The sequence below is a fragment of the Xyrauchen texanus genome, chromosome 16 (genome assembly GCF_025860055.1).
Source record: "Xyrauchen texanus isolate HMW12.3.18 chromosome 16, RBS_HiC_50CHRs, whole genome shotgun sequence".
NCBI lineage: Eukaryota > Metazoa > Chordata > Actinopteri > Cypriniformes > Catostomidae > Xyrauchen > Xyrauchen texanus.
The window spans coordinates 21,168,976-21,188,380 of NC_068291.1; the positions used below are offsets into that span (position 1 = coordinate 21,168,976).

General features: G+C 37.0%; 2 protein-coding genes across 3 annotated transcripts; one reads left to right on the forward strand and one right to left on the reverse strand.

Moving 5' to 3' along the window:
* The first annotated feature begins 562 nt into the window (after positions 1-562).
* LOC127656560 (uncharacterized) lies at positions 563-14,519 on the forward strand. The gene is made up of 7 exons (XM_052144941.1): positions 563-1,634; positions 3,325-4,215; positions 4,407-4,589; positions 8,271-8,363; positions 9,254-9,400; positions 9,621-9,734; positions 12,875-14,519. The coding sequence occupies exons 1-7, from the start codon at positions 804-806 to the stop codon at positions 13,550-13,552; spliced, it is 2,937 nt and encodes a 978-aa protein (XP_052000901.1). The 5' UTR covers positions 563-803; the 3' UTR covers positions 13,553-14,519.
* Positions 14,520-14,672: 153 nt separating this feature from the next.
* LOC127656566 (cyclin-dependent kinase 2-interacting protein-like) lies at positions 14,673-18,784 on the reverse strand. 2 transcript variants are annotated; one of them, XM_052144950.1, is made up of 4 exons: positions 17,649-18,784; positions 17,286-17,421; positions 17,082-17,193; positions 14,673-14,914 (listed from the first exon to the last, which is right to left on the reverse strand). In XM_052144950.1, the coding sequence occupies exons 1-4, from the start codon at positions 17,813-17,815 to the stop codon at positions 14,712-14,714; spliced, it is 618 nt and encodes a 205-aa protein (XP_052000910.1). In that variant the 5' UTR covers positions 17,816-18,784; the 3' UTR covers positions 14,673-14,711. The 2 variants fall into 2 exon arrangements, with proteins under 2 accessions (XP_052000910.1, XP_052000909.1); XM_052144949.1 differs by having other exon boundaries at positions 17,082-17,211; positions 17,649-18,565.
* Positions 18,785-19,405: the final 621 nt, after the last annotated feature.

A 19,405-nucleotide genomic window follows, 5' to 3' on the forward strand; every position in this document is an offset into this window, starting at 1 on the left:
ATATATATATATATATATATATAGCAACAGGTTTCAATAAATAAAAATAATCAGTGTCCTTTAATATCACAATTGTTATTAAATAACTTTCTCTCTAAAACTGCCTTTCAGAATGGTTACTCCAGCTGAGTGATTAGTTCCATGAACTGACCAAATGTCATCACCCCATTGGTTGTTCCAAACAAAAACAAAAACAAAAACATCCTCTGCACATGAGTTAGATTCTTGTAAATAAATTCTGCAGGTCTCTTTGCAAAACAAACATTTGCGTTGAACTTGGCCATTCTTTTTTAATTTAGGTTAACAATTGTATAAGTGTAACTGCATATACATACAAGGCATTGGCAATAGATAAAAAGATAAGAAAAAAGACAAAAAAATAACCAGGTTCACGGCACATACAAATAATTAATCGTAATATCTAAAAAAAGAAGAGCATTTCTTATTCATAAGCAATCTTAAAAGACTTAACTGTACTCCACTTCAACTAAGAACTCAGTGAGCCTTTTAAAACTTTACCATCATTTCACCGTTTTAGATGGCGGAAATGACGTAATTTGTTGTTAACCATCCTCCGTGCTGTCGTCATCAGTGGCAAAAACCAATTGCGGGACTACCGTTACACTCGCGAGCGTCTCTGGATTATAAACGTTTTGTTTAGCTTGAAATGTTTTGAGCTGGGTTTTGAATATCGCACGTATAACTCAAATCGTGAATACTAATCGTTTGCAAGTCAACGGTCGTTTCTCGTTCTCTTGTCAGGGTTCTTTCATCAGCTAGCAAGTTTTGCTCCTGTAAGCAAAATGGCGGACAATGAAGACGATAATAATTCAGCGAGCAAATCTGCAGCCGCGAACGTGCAAAACGTCGAAGAGGGTGAATCTGTGCTGCAGGCTGAGGCGACACAGACCCCCGCGGAAGATGAAAATAATCAAGAAGAAGCGAGTACTGAACCGTGCACCGTGAGCTCGACTGAAGAAGGGGGCGTTGATCAAGGCCTTGCCGAGTTAATGCAGAGCGCGTCAGAAATGGATGTCAAAGTTGTGGACGGTACTGAAGAGGTGATCGGACAGCTCGTTGGCGGTGAGATTATAACCGATCAGAATATCATAACGTCTTACGTTCAGACCGCTGCAGATGATGGCGTGACGGCTGAATGCGCCACTGTGAGTGGCGAGGTCTTAAACGCTCTTGCACCAACGACCACAATAATTTACGTACAGCCTGACGGTAGCTTTGTGGAGAGCTCTGGGTTAACAGCGGAGGAGCAGCAACAACTAATCGAGCAATTATCGAAGCAACAGTTAGTCCATGTGGCAGGGAATGAGGCGGCCGCAAAACCGTCCCCCGCCCCCTCCGTGGAAATGCAGCAGGTTATAGTCAGTAAAGCACAGGTGATCGCACAGGCCGAGCCGGCTGCTGTTCATACAACGACCCCGAAGATATTACAGAAAGATGTCACGGCGTCACCGACGTCGTACATTACGTTGGAAGCGAGTAATCTGCAATTGGCGACAGCGATCCAGACGCAGCCCGTGAGTATCGTGCAGAACGCGTCGCAGCAGCTGCTGAGCGTCGCCAAACAGGTCACGCTGCAACAGGCGCAGAATGGCGCGCACACGAGCAGCCAGAAGGTAACATGATATTGTCTATCATAACTCAGATTTGCAACAACAAAATTGATTTCTTTCTTATTAGCCAACACTGTCGTAAAAAAAAAAAAAAAAACTGAAATCTTAAAGGAATATTCCTGGTCCAAACAAGATAAATTCAATCGACAGCATTTGTGGTTAATATTGATTACCACAAAATATCATTTCGACTCGTCCCTACGCTGGAAAAAATGAGATTTATTTGCCTAGGAAACAATTTCCACGCAGAAGTTGCTGGTAATTAAACGGACCATATTTTCAATTAAAAGCTACACAGTTCTTGGTGACTTTCATTAGAAATTCTCTAGTAGAGTTTATACGCTTTTTGTTTGTACAGTTTATTCAAGCAATCTAGCACTAAATTAAGCCATGCTTTTAAAAGTGTACTGGCATGTCAATGCTTTTACAACATATTTAATCATGCACCGCATAACATACAGAAGCCTTCCACAGGGACGCTTAATGCATGCTTTGTTGTCTATTTGACAACATCACCTTGCTTTAATGGCGATAGAAACAAGATCCAAAATTAAGTAAAATGTACTTATTTAAATTTAGTGAAATGTACTCAAATTAGCAAATAAATATGACAAGTTTTTCTCCTTTAGGATTCAGGCATGATAAAGATAACAAACAATCATAAATCATATTTACTTATAAGCTAGAACATTCATCTTTAAATTCAACTGTTGAATTGTTAAACTAACTCATTCATTGTAGAAAATTCTTAATCTTTTCTACTTTATTTACTTAACTACAAAATATATTTTTTCATTGTACAGTGAGTCACTTAAAATGGAAGTGAATGGGGCCAATCCATAAACGTTAAAATACTCACCGTTTCTAAAGTAAAGCCACTGAACATAAACAATTCGCGTGTTGACACTATTTTTAGTGTAATAAAATAGCTTGCCGACATTTTCTGTGTAAAGTTATAGACAATTTTGCAACTTCATTGCCATGATGACACCCTAAAATGACCGTAAAAACAATGATTTAAAGAACCTTACAGCTCAAATACTACATACGTTTTAACAAAAGAATTAACGCAAGAGCTTTCAAAGAATTGCTTTTTCTGCCTTTAAACCATCCAAAAATGTTCCCCATTCACTTCCATTGTAAGTCCCTCGCTGTAACCTCGATTTTTGCTTCTTTTTGTTTTAAAGGATGGATAAGCCTAAGTCAATTTTTGTGCTAATCAACATTATGCCACAAATGCTGTCGATTGAGCTTAACTTGTGTTGAACCCTGAATATTCCTTTAAACTGTATAAATGAGATTTTAATTTATGCTTTCACAGTTGTTGCAATAGTAGTAACTTTATCCTTTTGTTTAGGCAGAAACATATTGTTTTTGTTTTATTATGATAATTCTTTTGTAAAAGAAACAGATATTTGTATATATGTATTTGTTTAGTCTCTATAGGAGAGTTTATAGTTCTATACAACACTAAGGATCTCTGGGTCTTTAATAAGTTTTGTTCTATTTTAATGTGATTAGAGCAGAAACGTGCAGTATTTGGTATAGTATTGTCAAACACCCATTTATTTAACTTTCATTTAGTATGTGTGCAATCAATCAAATATTTTTTAGGCCACATATTGTGGTTAATGAATGATTTAGCCATTTATTTTCACTGCTGATATGTTTTTTTTTACTCTGAATTAATCAGGCAGCTGAGCCCATCCAAATTAAAGTGCAGACACCACCAAAGCAAGACAATAAGCAACTTCAGACAACCCCAATAGCGATTTTACAGCCACAAAATTTGTCAGCCGGTCAGCCACTTGTGAATGTTTCAACTGTAGGAACACTGAGTAGCCCACAGATCATCCACATTACCCCAGTGCCGGGACAGCAGCAATATTTCCTGCAAAACCCAGGTGATCCTCCTATTCAGCTTCTCCTTCAGAAATCAGCTCCTGTGGTCAGCACCATTTCGGTTCCCATTGGTCATAAAGTACCTGTTCCTGCACCTGCCATCATCAAAAGTCCTTCAGCCAAGTCTGCAGTTGCTCCTGCCACTATTACAAAGGTCCTTACACCACCTACAAAAGTTCTATCCACTACGGCCAAGGTTGTAACACCAAACAAATATGTAACCGTGGTTACAAAGACTTCAACTCCAGCCGTTGAAAAGGAAACACCTCGAGATAAGAATCGCCAGAAGAAGCCTCTAAAAATCAAAACCCGCTCTGGTCGGGTGTCCAGACCACCTAAGCACAAGGTCAAAGACTACAAGTTTATTAAGAATGAGGACTTGGCAGAAAGCCATCAGTCAGATTCTGATGACTACTCCGAGATAAGTGTGGAGGATGAGGATGGAGAGGAAGGCAGGAAGAAGACTTCAGATGTCACTCTCAACTTCCGTGACAAAGCCTTTAAATGTGAAACATGTGAGAAAGCCTACATTGGTGTTGCTGGTTTGAATAGACACTATAAGCTAAATCCCACACATGACAAGAACAAGACTTACCCTCAAGCAGAAGATTATTCTAAAACTAAAGAGAAACGATCTGAAGTGACTGATACCGGTCATGCAAAATCACTCAGTACTCAAAAAGTAAGATTATTTGCTTCACATTCTCTTCTTGGTGTTTTCATGCATTGTTAGTCAATCATGAGTCTACATAGTATTGCTATTGTAATGGAAAATGTACATGTTATCCAAAGTAATATATGTAAATATAATAAGTGAGGGGAAAAAACAATGCAGTACTTATACAAAAATTTTTACTTTTGCACTTTACACAGGTACAAGAGACTGCAAAGGTAGAAGTCAGGAGACCTGGGAGGCCCAGGGGTCCAGGACGACCTTGTCTTCCTAGGAGGGTTGGACGGCCACCAAAGAGAGGAAGACCGGGACGGCCACCTAAGTACCCCAGAGGAATGACCTTGGAGCAGCAAGCACAAAGACAGAGAAATCAACTGAAAGAAGTAAGAAGATGCATAGACTTATCTGTAGTGTTGTCACGATATCCAAAATTTCAGTAGTCTATACCGATACCAGTACAATTTCATAATTCTCAATACCAATTTCAATACCACAGAAAAATAGGTATTATGCTATTGAACACTACTTTTAAGTATTAACGCTGAAATGTAACATTTTAATAAGCTAAAATAATAGCATGTTTCTTTCGAGTGTTTCTCATTTGAGTAAACATTGCTTACATTTTTTTTTTCAAGTAGGTCCCTATGAAATAATAATTTTTTTCCAACATATTCCACAATTTCCAAGAAAATAAAAAATTTACTTGTCAAGTAACTTATTTACTTTTTTTTTTAAATGAAGTGCTTTAGTAAAGATCTTCACAACATCTAACAATCTAACACAACATTGGTCTTATTTTTGTCAAATAAAGTACTGAAGAGCAGCATCATATTATAAATGAAAACTTCTGTTCAGTACAACAGTACTCTTGCTTGTGATATATAGGGATGCACCGATACCTGGACCAGTATCGGCTCTGATACTGAAGCTTTTAGACAGATCGAGTATCGGTCCGGCGAGCCCGATAGGGTTGGGTATCATTTCAGTTTTGTCGATTCCGATTCTGGTTATCGAATCCGGGTCTTATTGAATCTTGGTTCCGATTCCAATAATTGTTTGGAGAGAAAATGGAGCAAATACTTCAAGAACAAAAATGTGCCTACCTTTTGTTCTTGCCACATTTAGTATGGCTATAACCAGTAAACTGCCAATTGTGACAGTTCCCCTTCATTTATAAAAATAAATATTTCACTTTTTTATGAGGAATGATCAACAAAAACAATTACAAACCAAAACTTTTAAAGTAAATATAACACAAAAAATAGAATGTAACACAATATGTAACGGACAGTTACATGGAATATAATGTTCTGTTAGCTAGCTCCGATTCTGATATGCCATGAGACACAGGAGAATATTAAACAAGGCAAAAGTCCACTGATATTGCTGTGAAAAACTGAGAACCTTATCAAGAATGCATTTTGCATACCTAAACGAAGATGACTCAACCATAGCAAAATGATTCACTACAAATCTTGTCACCACCCGGTGACATTTATCCACATTCTCCTTGCTCATTTTCCCCTTCATGGCTAAAATGAATGGAGTTTCTGGCTCTTCAAATAAAGATTGTATCGATTAAATCATTACTCTATTGATATTTTATTTTAAACAAAAAAACCTCAGCAAAAGCAACAATTTAAACAGTGATTCTCGTGTGAATGTCTGCTCATCTGTGTTTTGTACCTGAGGGTGAGATGCTACTGCTAATATTAGCTGTATCTGGTGCGGCAGACACGGTATATTCCATTAGATTCACGCCGTGTTGAAGTAAATGCTTCATCATGTTGGAGGTGCTTCCTCCATTGCATGAAATCCATTTAGTGCAGGTGTTGCATTTTGCTGTGTTGCTAAAATTGATAACATAGCTTAACCAGACTTTGGAGCATTTGCAGCTGTCAGACTCAGCCATAGTGCCGAATGTAATGAACTGCGCTTGTGCGTAATGAAATTAGGTAATTGTAGCAGATCAATATGACTGTAAAATGCTCACTGCCGTTCACCTTGCGAGCATGATTAATAAGTTAGGAACCAAAGTGAGGAATCGAAATGCACGTATCTTATCGAATCCACGGTTCTTGGAAACTTGAAACAAGTTTTAAAATGGAACCGGTTCTCGATACCCAATCCTAGAGCCCGATCCAAATCTGATACTCTGTGCTAGTCATGTTCGTTACTGTCAAGCTCAAACAATGACATAAAAGAATCATTAAAACATAATTAAAGTAGTTCATATGACTTCAAAGCCCCTTGAAGATGTGCGATAGCTAAAGTAAATATATAAAATGCACACGCAGCTCCAGCGCGTCAGTGAATGGCGCTGCTCTGTTTACACACACTCGTGGCTATTTTTAGACTTCACAAGTTGCGCAATATTTGAGCGCTACTCACGAACAACATCTCAGATGCTCAATAGTTTGGTTCACCTATAATATGCCTTTAGAAAGGCAACAGAGGTGCATTTTACCAGAATTTTAATAAGAAGCTAATTAAACTACTGTGAACCTGCCTATAATCAGACACATTTACAGAACTTCCTGGAGAGTTCAGAATGTCAAAATAAAAGTGTGAGGGTTTGAAAGTTAAAGGTGCATGATTGAGATAGATTACTATTATGATTGGTTTATTATTTGTTTACAAATGATAATAATATTTAAGTTGAATGGGTTCCAAAAAATAACGGTGTGAATGAATCGGGATCGGTATTGGCCGATACTGAGATTTCCGATATTATACCATGGGTATGTTAAATGCTTGATTCTGATTGGTTGACAGATGTTCTAAGTTGTGCAATTATTTTTCAAGTAAACACGTAATGGTTCCATATCACTTTGCCAAATTATTTCAGTTATTTCAAAGAGCCTACAGGCTATCATAACAAAATAACCATATAAACAAAGACATTGGTTAAAGTAAATCAATTAAGAATGTCACATTTTTAAAAAATATCCTACATTTATTTCAATTTCAGTTAAAAAGAGCCCACACACTCCCTTGTCTCCCTCGCACTTGCATACGCACTCACCCACACATTGAGTCTCAAGTCGCGACCAACAAATAGAGCCGCTGCATGTCGTGACCGCATTACCAACTCGGGTGTGCATTTGTTTTCAACAATTCAACGGTCCATCAATTATTCCTTACCTAAACACTAGTGATATGTATTTCTGTCGTAATTTCTTAAATTTCACACATCGAGCTTTTATCTTGAATCAAACTTTTATTTTGATGTGAAGGTGTTTCTGGTTCTATGATTTTGACTGTATTTTATACACTTCCGGATAAATGTTGATTATATGACATTTTGATTAATGAAGTGCAAAATGCTGCAATTTAATGATATTATGAGCGCTACAACAATAAGCACAGCATGCAATGCTCATAAAATGTGGTGTTTTTGGCATATGAGAAGCTTCTCACTTTATCTTTGCAACGTGCATTACATGTAGACTACATATATTTAATTAAATCACACCCATTTGCAGTTTAATTATCATACTGTCAGTCAGACAGTAAGCGTGGACCGAACTGAGTCTGTGCTCGGTACTACCGACATAACTACTTATCTGAGCTAAAAGCAAACACTTATCAACATATTTATTTTTAGCTTTAGAAGCGCTGTGTTTATATATACATATATAATAAAATGTAATTAATTTAGTGATAAAAATTATTTCATACTATTTTCATAATATGATTTTTAGGCGATAAATACCCTTATGGGTGTAGTTTGAAAAACCCATCTCATTATAAAAGTGCACTTTGATGAATTACGCATGTTATTATACTGAGTACTGAATTAAAATTTTCTCATTTATTTGCATGGTTTGTTTTGCAGACACGTTTATCCAAAGTGACTTAGAAATGAAGTAAAACAAGCAATTTATCATTAAGTTATTAGTATATGACAACAACATTCGTAGTGCCACAGTCTAGATCAGAAATATAATTGTACAACAAAGGAGGAGACAAAAGAAAAGGGGTTTACTTAAAAGTGCAGTTACTGATGATATGTGTCTTCAGTTGTTTTTGTGAAAATTTATTTTCTCTCTTTCTCTATTCAGTTTATAAAAAAGTTTGATGATGAAGACCTTATGGAGATTGTTCTTCCACGTCTGGCCAGAGTCATGACTGTATGGGAATTTGTGATGATGAAGGTATGACTTGGACATGAGTATGGGATAGTCAGCAGAACCTTATTCCTAAAACATATTTACAGACATTGTGAGGTGTTTGAAGCTAATTCTAAAATGTATCATATTCAATACCTTGTTGAAAACAAATTAAAGAAATAGTACAGCCAAATGTACAAATTCTATCATAAATTACTCACCCTCATGTTGTTTTAAAACTGTATGAAGGCAGTTTCATGGAATTGTCAAGCAACCATACCATTGAGAAGTAAAGTTTTAAGCAAAGGAACAAACCCCCTTTTAAAATGTTCATTTAGGTCTATATTTAATGGAATTGTGTAGGAAATTGCATTGTGATATGTGCACCATTTCTAAAACATTTTCAACTAGCCATATTTCATAGGTTAAAAAGAGGGGGCTCTTTATTTTCCCTTTATGTTAACAATAATAATTGTCCAGAAAGACAAGGAAATCTTAGAAAAATATACATACATTCCGTGTCACGTCCGTAACATTTTACAGTAGGGATTTACCAGGGTGGTCGACCAATTGACTAGTCTCCTATCAGTCAGCTATCTTTCCAATTAAGTAATAGAGTCTTCTTTGCAATTGTTATAGATAAAGATATAAATGGTTTGAGGTGGCTTGCTACTTGTAACTCAGATGTGTCTCCAAGGAGAAGAACAGTGAGGGAAAGATGAATGCTGGAGTTGACAATCTCTGTCAGCCTGCTCACAACTTCCAACCAAAATGTCTAGATGTTATTTTATCCATAATTCTATCTTTAATTTCAGACCTTAATTGAAAGCAATCTAAAAATAGGGCAAAAATAGGGCCAAAGACAGCTGATTGTATTTGCCGTTAGGAATTGTAGTGAGATTTCCTGCGAGCTTACAGTGTCCTTGCCCCTAAAGGTGGAGAAGGGGTATCCGTCAAAGCAACAGTTCCCAAGTGTGTATCGTGAATTTGAGCAACTACACAGCCAGGTGAAGAAGATGGCTCTTGAATATTTGCATACTTCACCAGCCTCCCGGCCAGCTATAGAGGTCAACAACATGGGAGTAAGTAATTGGGGAAATGTAGTCTTCAAAGCCTTGTGAGGACCACGTTATCGAAGTTTATTTTCATTTGTAACACATTGCAGAGGATTGCTGGTGCCTTTAAGGATACTACAGTGCAGTCTTATAGCAGACATTTAAGCAAGTAATACATTTCAAACTACAAATAAAACAAGATCAAATGATCAAACTTCTTTTACATAAAAATGTCCTGTCATTCCAGGTTTTACAATCTCTTGGTATAACAGACCCCAATGCGCTGAAACTCCTAAATTCCTCTGAAGGACAACAGAGTCCAATGACAAATCAGGCCACCAAGAGCCTACGAAATATTGAGGTGAGCTAACCAAAAACATTTACCATAGTAGACCGGCACAGATAATATAATTTCACTACCCATATCTTTTAGTAAGTAGTCATTTAGCACTGGGGGTTTTAATGCCAGGGACCCTGAAATATGATCATCCCCTTGCAAAGGACACCCCTTCTTAAAATATGAAGGCAGCTGTATATTTTCATGTGTAAGACCCATTTTATACAGTTTGAGAAAAACAATAATTTTGATATAAAAACAATATGATTAATCTCATAATTTTTGTTGTATTCTTTTTGGATATATGGATATTTCAAGAAATATAAAGTGTTGGGTAATTTGTGTCAATGACAAATGTGTTATAAAATTAACATGTTGAACATATAGAGACTAATTAACTAAACTGATTTTTTACAGCCAAATTTTTTGAGCGTGGTAATTCAATGCAGAAAGATTCGTCTTATATACTAACCACCCACAATCTAATTTAAAGGAACATTCCAGGCTCAGTACAAGTAGAACTCATTAGACAACATTTGTGGAATAATGTTGATTACCACAATAATCAACTCCAGGTGTGGTAGTCTGCGTCTTTACTGGCTGAGCTACCCAGGCCCCCTGTCCCTCCTTTTCATTGGAAAAAAAGAAGCAAAAATCACGGTTACAGTGATGTACTTTCAATGGAAGTGAATGGGGACAATTTTTGGAGGGTTTTATAGGCAGAAATGCAAATAATTTTATGAATGCACTTACAGTAATTATTCTGTTAAAACTCTTGTATTATTATTATTTGAGCTATAAAGTCATTTTAGGGGTTGTTGACATTACATCATCATGGCAGCTAAGTTGTAAAATTGGCAATAACTTTACACAAAAAAGTTTAGTAAGTGATTTTATCACAAATCATGTTAACACACATTGTGTTGTGGCTATACTATTGAAATGGTGAGTATTATAATTTATGGATTGGCCCCATTTACTTCCATTGTAAGTGCCTCACTGGAACACAGATTTTTGCTTTTTTACAGAAAAGGATTCAATTTAGTGGTAATCAATATTATGTAACAAATGCTATTGACTGAGCTTTGAGACCAGCATTGTTTAGAAACAACAGCAGCAAAATAGAGCCCTCAACTGATAACTGTTATGAACAACATGGCATAAAAATGGCAGTAAGCTTCAATAATTTGCAGGAACTACAATACTATGTGAATACACAAAATGATTGACAGGCAGGAATCATCAGAGACCGTGGCAGACACTTTTTTTTGTGTGCTGTTTAAGGGAGTCTAGTGCTCTCTCAGAGACTGGAGAGATATCTCTTGACAAGTATTTCATTAATATCTTTAAGGGAATAGGAAAATGTTTTGAATAGCTTTCCATGAAACAATTGCACAGCACCTTTAACTTGTACTGAACCCAGAATATTCCTTTAAACAGGCACAATCAGGGCTGCTATAGCACTGCATCATTTGTATTTAATTTGTGTTATTATTGCTAGCTCTGTGCTATTTGACTGGCACAATTAACATCGTTCTATAACCATCCGAGGAAAGCAGACGATAAACTGAATTTATTTAAAAGAGCTACTTATCTCTTTATATATTATTTTTCTGTCGATCATGGCAGCAGTAATTTTTCAGATTTAGCAAATGATGGAAAAGAGTCATATACAGTATACTAAAATGTGAAGTATATTCATGTAAAAGAGATGATTCAGGTGTCTGGATCAAAGTAGTGGTGTGATTCTGTACAAACACGGCAGAGTGTCCGATCACGTTGGTCTGCTGCATCCTTCGCTACATAGTGCTCTAAAGTCCTTTTAGTAAATCAAGTGTTTAGTCAGCGCTTGCAAATAAACCACACTTTTGCCGTGCACAATTCATTCTTACCAATTTCCCTCCATGATCACCTACGTTTTTGATAATTTGACAGAGATAATTGATAATTCTATCCAGTAGGGCTGCCCCATCCAAAGATTTACCTAATCGACTAGTAGTCGTTGATTTGAGCCATTGATCGACTAGTCGTTGAACGTATATGATCTTAATTTAATTACATATATATATTGGGGGCAGTCCCAGGGCTGAGAAAGTATGTTATAAGTAATATTGCTAACACTGTTCTACATTACAGAGAAATACTAAGCCGTAATAATGAGCCTTTAAAATATAAATTTTAGAAGCATACACACGAAGGGAGCCGCAGTCACACCGGCAAAAGCGGCAATGGTTTTGATTGTGTCAGAAAAACCAACAAGGAGACTGTCTGAACAGTTTTTTAATTTATAGATAGAAATGCACAATGATCTATAAAGAGTGTTTCTTCAAACGTGTGTCTTTGTGTCTATGGCAAATTATTGCAATATTAATTTGATAATAATAATAATAATAATAATTTAAAAGATTAATGGGAAAACGAGCCAAATATCGTCTTGATATCAAAGGCATCAGCTATTGGCGATTACTCTGACCATCATCGATCCCAGGGATCGTTTTCCCATTAATCTTTTAAATAATTATTATTATTATTAGACTATTATTATTATCAAATTAATATTGAAATAATTTGCCATAGACACACGTTTGAAGAAACACTCTTTATTATATTATTAAGTGCAGATGACATAAAGGTCATCTATGCGCATATACAGTGCATCCGGAAAGTATTCACAGTATTTCACTTTTTCCACATTTTGTTATGTTACAGCCTTATTCCAAAATGGATTAAATTCATTATTTTCCTCAAAATTCTACAAACAGTACCCCATAATGACAACGAAACGGCTTAACGAAAATTATCCCATAGTAGCACCTAGCGTCCATCCAGCTGTAATAACGGTGTTTGTTGTTTTCGTGCTGAGTTTTTTTTTTTTGACCAACCGAGCAATCAAAACTTGGTCGACCAAGACTCTTTTCATAGACTAATGGTTAGTCGACTATCAGGGGGCAGCCCTACTATCCAGAGCAACTGAGGTTTGGTGGATTGCTCAAAGATAGAATGGTGATTAGCTTATTGGTCGCATCTTGTGTGATTTGAACCTGCAACCTTTTGCATATGTAGCTCAGATTCATAACATCCAGCACCTTGCTTTTAGCTTTAGTGGTCAACAAACACTTTACTGTTGATTGTAATCATATTTTCTCTTATGATGGACTCCTCAGAATTCCAAAATGTTGCCTCCTGCAAAAAGGTTCAAAATGGAAAACTGCAATGAAGAAACAAATGGCTATCAAGTTAATCAGAACGGCATCCTGAATGATGAGACGGCTGCAGTACTCCGAAAGCCTCAGGTGGTGTTGACCAGACTGGAGAACCTGAATTGTGTAGATCTAACTGCTGATAACGTTATACAGAGTACTGAAAGTGCTGCTCTACCAAGGACAGAGGAAGAGCCAATGGAAACGGAAGTGGCTTCTTCTGAATCTGATGCTTCAAAAACCGCAGAAGACCCTGATCCTGATATCTCCAAGGTCCTGAACAGCACCGCAGCTGTCGATGTTGTAGATCAGATGGAACAATTGGAACAAGCTCTGAGCACAGATGTAGAATTTAAGACCTCCCAAGAACCCACCCAGCAAGAGGATCAAGATAGCCAGAGTAGTGTTCTTGAAGATCCCATGGTCAGCGATGTGATCCAGTCTGTAGTTCAGGAAGAATCACCAGTTATGATCCAGACAGCAGAGGGGCTTGTTATGCAGAGTGCAGAAGAGTTAGCTGCCAAAGGCATTGTGATCGTCAATGGGCCTGATGGCACCATGATGCATATTGAGGCACCTGAAGGAGTCCCTTTAGAGACCGTTCATGCTCTGCTTGGCATTGAAACGGAAAGAAAGACTTGATGGATTAACATTTTGTTTTTCCGTTCATTATTCACACCAAACATACGTTCTCTCCATGTAACGGTGTTGTTTTTCCATGAAATTTTTTTATTGCATTCTTTGTAAATTTGTATAAAAAAAACAGTATTATACATTAGTGTTTTTTCTTCTGTTTATACAAACAAGTCAATGTTCTTTTTGAATTTTAGACTATGTCTGGCAAGTTTTTTTTTTCCCCAAAACTACATAGCAGTGTTACTGGTGTTAAATTCATAACACAGTACATTTCAAGGGAAAAGTGACTGTATGTTGAGAAACACTAAATTGCTGAGGGTATCCACTGTTTTTTTTGTAGTGTTAAATTGCACGTTCTTTCACAACATGCACAGTCTGTTGCTTGGAAGGGAAAAAAAACCTTTGCCAAAATTAAGTTATGGACTTCAGCAAAGTTCAGTAATGGAAACACTTCAGAAGATTTTTGTGATACTGTGTTCACTTAGTTGGTCATTTAGTGGAGTCTGGAAATAACATTTCCTTCATGTTAGAAACTCAAGCTGTAGTTACAATACAGTTTAAATTGGTACCCTATGTTATATTTTTTTTTATTCAATTAATATTTATCTGGACACACTGAAAATGATTATTCGTCTAATTCCTCAGATGTGTGGCCCAAAACACTGTATTTAGAGATGTTTTAAACATAACAAGAAAAATATTGCTGTTTTGAAAACCAGCCAGCCCAAACTCTGAAAAATGGCTCTAGATTTGTAAAGCAAAAAGAGACTTAAGGTGCTTATAATTTGCAGCCTCAGAGATGTTCCATTGTTTATGTTATTTAGTAGTTTGTCAAGTGCAAAGTAATTTGAAAAGTTGCACTATTTTATTACTTTTTATATAATCTCTGGTTTACGGTGTTTTTTCAAAGCATCTCAGCATTTTTAATACAAAGGGACATGTTCAAATATGACATTAAAACTTTTGTGAGTGAGCTTTTGGATTTAAGACTTTCATATGGAATACATGTTTTCACCCCCACCAAAACAGTCTTATTTACCATTCCATGAACAAGAAGCATTATTAGTGTATAAAAAGTTGCATTTTATTTTATATACAAGTTATATGCTTAGAGAATACTTTGTTTACATATTGTCCTCATGCATTGATTAAAAAAAAAACTGAATTACAGGGATCTGTGACCCGTTTCCAACAGCAAACTCTCTAGTAGCAGTTTTCCACTCTCTTCAATGTAGGGTTGATATTGCCAAGATGAGAGATAGACCATGGTGAGGTCAGTATTCACAGTGTGGGCTAATTCCTGTAGTATTGTCTGCTTTAGGGCCAACTCCTGCTTGTATGATGCATAAAGCTTGGAGGACACTTCAGCTGCCATGGAAAAGACAAAGCAACCATAGGTCACAATAACAAAGTAATGAACTAATCAAAGGCCATTGATTATAATATGGCATTTCTCAGTAGGCTTAAACAATTAGCACACACTGGGAAAAGTTAACAATTCCTATCACAGCTAATTAATTCTATTGGGCAGTCTTAATACAACATCAAATGGCATTTATGGGGCATTTCAAACAGCACCAGATTGTCATGTCACTTTAAGGTGTCAAACATACACAAGAATAGACCACACTCCTAATTTTTTCAATAAGTATTCTTTCATTTTCAAATCAAATATTTAGAAAATGAAAACTTGTCCATACAGATCAAACAAATATTTATAGAATAGTGATAACTTGGCACATATATATGATTAGCTATCAGTAATCCTTAAATGTGCACTCAGTACCATTTTGTTTCCTCATTAAAAGATTATACTCCTAAAGAAATTAATTGTAATTTTGAAACATTTGTATAAAATCATGGGCACTCACTTAATATTATGGCTCCAGTCACATTAGTAACCTTACAAAGGCTGTTTTATTCTACATGGAAAGGGTCACCCTCATGGGGAAGGCCATGTTAGGATCACATGACCAATTGAATACCACTCACTTAAAGGGGTCATGCCATTCTTTTTTTTTTTTCTTCATTTTAATGTTCCTTAAGGTTCATTTAAAGTATTAGTAACATTTTTATTTTTTGCACAACAAACACAACAAAAAAAAAAAAAAATTTGTAAAACATAACCATTTTCTACCCTCATTCTGACCCTCTGTCAGAACCACTCAAATTTGGTGCTGCTTCTCCTTTAACGTCCACTGTTATAATAGTCTCTCTGCTCTTGACTGACCAGCTCTTTTCTTGCTAGCTCACCATTTACTGGGTGGGGCCACAGAAGTGATAAGGTAAAGCAGGTGTTGATGGGTTGTTGCAAAGATGGTGAGATGCAAATGTCTTCCACATTGTGGCATCACAATGTGGATGAAGTAGAGAACGAGTCATTTTGGCAGCTTGGTTTTAACAAATGCTATTTTTACACTAAGAAGGAAGTTTTGAGTTCTGAAACGTACATGTTTTACTAGCACAATGACCTCTTATACCATGGTCTGTTCTAATACTCGATTCTGATTGGCTGGAATGTGTGCAGTTCAAACCGCTCAATGCACAGGTAGTTCAGGCCAGTTTTAATCACCGTTCAATATTAATGCACTGTTTGTAACCATAGTAACATAACATTACAGAGCAAACAGAGTGAACTACAACAACTGAAAATATTTCCTATCCACTTTCATCAGCATACCTAATATAATGGCATTCAACCATCTCTGACTCAAACACCGAAGGAGAAGTGCTGGTGTTTACAAAATGCAGGTGAGCGTCTTTTTGCAGAGAAGCGCTACCGTGCAGGTACAAATTGCAATTTCATTAATTCAGTCAATCTTGCAGTCTTGATGGATAGCATACTGATGTCTCAGAGGTCTTAATCTGCAGGTTCCAGAGTGTGTTTTCAATGGGTTTCCCCTTATTACACAGTAAGTGCAATTTTTACTGTCACTGCCATGTTTGTAATGGCGGTTTTGACCAAGTGTGAGGACGTACTAATTTTTCTCTGTGTCTGATGTAGAACAGGCGGAGCTGCAGATCTAATGGCCCTTAAATAAAATTAAACGTTTTTTTTATGCTTCCAGTCAAAATTTGCACTGCAAGAAATATATTACAGCTGCAACTAATCAATTCTGGCAAGTGACCATGGTATCAGAGGGATAATCCACGGCTAGGTGTGCATTAAACTATTTTAAATGCACAACATGGAGGCGAAGAACCACCCGATGCGAAGGGTCCACGTAGTGCATTTATAATCGTTTAACACACACCTAGCCGTGGATTATCCCTTACTTATTTGTCAAATGATCAAGGATCATTTGATTCCTCATGTCATGACCCCTTCAATCTCAGTAAATGCCCCGTTATTGGACACTCATGGATTAAATGAATCATGGCTGACTGTGAATAGTGAATTTCTACAGGGGCATTGGTAACTTTAAAGTATTGTGTTTAAATGATGCTGCATCCATTCCCCTTGGCATCCAAGATAACCTAAACACAAAAATTACTCCATGCATCTTTAACATTGGCAAGCACTTCTTTCTCTTACCAAACTGTTGTGTAGACCAAGTGTGGAACAGTGGTGCTGGGTTTCCTTTCTCTCCATACTGGAATGCTTCAAGTGCACAGATCCCACGCTCAGCAAGGACCATCTTCTGCATCTTTGACAGTATATTCGCCTTTGGGGTGAGACAAATCTGACATATCTTTCCAGTGTGGACTAATGGTTACTCTCCAAACCCAGACCACTTACCATTTTTTCCACAACATCCTGTAATTTGTTGCATTCTTCCTCAAGCTCTTGGTTGCTCTGTTTCAGACTGATCTCTGACAGACTCCCAGTCTGTGAGCTGTCACCTTCCATCACAACATTGGGCTCATCGGCTGATCTAGGATCAGATGGAGGATATTTTTTTACAGACTATATAAAGATGACACATTTGTAATATGGATAGTAACATTTAATCATTTGGCAGACGCTTTTATCCAAAGCCACTTACAAAAGAGGAACGATACATCATATGCGATTCATCTTAAGTAGACAGTAGTACGAAAAGTGTTGCATTACAAAGTTTCACTAGCATCAGAATAGTAGTATCCAAGACAGATGGCTTACTTTTTGCTCAATCCGAGATTAACTATGCTAGTGGCAATCGCGGCTCCCTCGTCATTCAAGCGCTCCCATTTCTGGATGAAGTTATGCCAATCTGCGGCGTTGTCCTTTAATTTTCTGGCACTTCCTGCCAAGTTGCCCTTTCTTCCTGGGGTCGTGGCCTCAGACATTATTATGACACCGTATGCTTCGTAGGATGTGTAATATACCGCAATAGCAGATTAACTGAAGTGCTTAAGGGTTGTAATGTGGCACTGCAGTTGAGAAATATATCCGACCCCTGAAATATTTAGCGCTAATTGCACGTCATCTATTTTATTCCTTCAAAAAGTCAAAGCATTTTAGACCATATCAGGTCTAATAAATACATAAATAAAGACAAGGCAGAAACTCACATGTTAGTTACACATAATTTTCTCTACTTCTACTGTTTCATGCTAGACAATTGCTAAGCGTGTTAGTGCCACCTACTGAAACAGATATGACATTACAATAACTTTGTTAGTTTAAAATTACATTTCATGTTAATTACAGTGTCTTATAGTAATTAACTTTGACTTAATATGTTTGTTCAATATTATAATATAAATGAAAATATAACACTTTACAATAAGGAATAATCATAAGGAATAATCCTCAATATAAGTTAAGATCAATCGACAGCATATGTGGCATATTGTTGATTACCACAAAGAATCATTTTGACTTGCCCTTATTTTTCTTAAAAAAATAAAAAATAAATCTGGGTTACAGTGAGGCACGGGCCAGTCCTTAAACACAGAACGTTGTCTCGACGTTGCGACGACGTGGCCAAAAGGTTGGCAGTTTTACATTGTGTGATAGTTGTCATCACGTTGTTGTTTTACCGTCGTTCCGAGTCACTGATTAAAGTCTTGTTTAGGTTGTGTTGACACCCACTGTACAACATACTGTACACGTCACTGTCCGGAAGCGCGAATTTCCTTGAGGATATGTGAGTATTGCTTTTCATTTCTGCGTCAGCGAAATAAAATTATTAAATATTGAAACAAACCCTATAATTTGGTAGTTCAAATTTGTAAAATGTACCCGGGGGCGTAGATAAGCAAGTAAAACTCCCCCAATAAATATACCATGAACAACAGAAACATGTAAATGCTTATCGCTGCAATTACTCAGTTTTATTGTTTGGCAGTACAGTTACTCACCTCAATCCGGGTGACGGTGGACAAGTCTCAGTTGCCTCCACTTCTGAGACCGTCAATCAACGCATTTTATCACGTGGCTTGCTGTGCATGACACCTTGGAGACTCCCAACATGTGGAGGCTCATGCTACACTGATCCGCACACAACTTACCACATGGCCCATTGAGAGCTCGAACCCCTAATCATGACCACAAGGAGGTTACCCCATGTGACTCTACCCTCCCTAGCAACCAGGCCAATTTGGTTGCTTAGGAGACCTGGCTGGAGTCACTCATCACGCCATGGATTTGAAATCGCGACTCCAGGGGTGGTTGTCAGCGTCAATACTCGCTGAGTTACCCAGGCCCCCTGTGTTGTTGTTCCTTTTAAACTCAGCAGCCCAACATTTTCAAGTTAAGGTAACCTGGTTGAAGAATTGTATGTATTTTCGTAAAAACGAATTTAAAGCTATTTATTCAATATGAATGTCTTATGTTCAAGAATAGATAACAAAATACAATTTAGCTTCTTTTCTTTCTTCATTATTTATTTTTCAGAATGCAGACATGACATGAAAGCTATCTACTAGCCATCT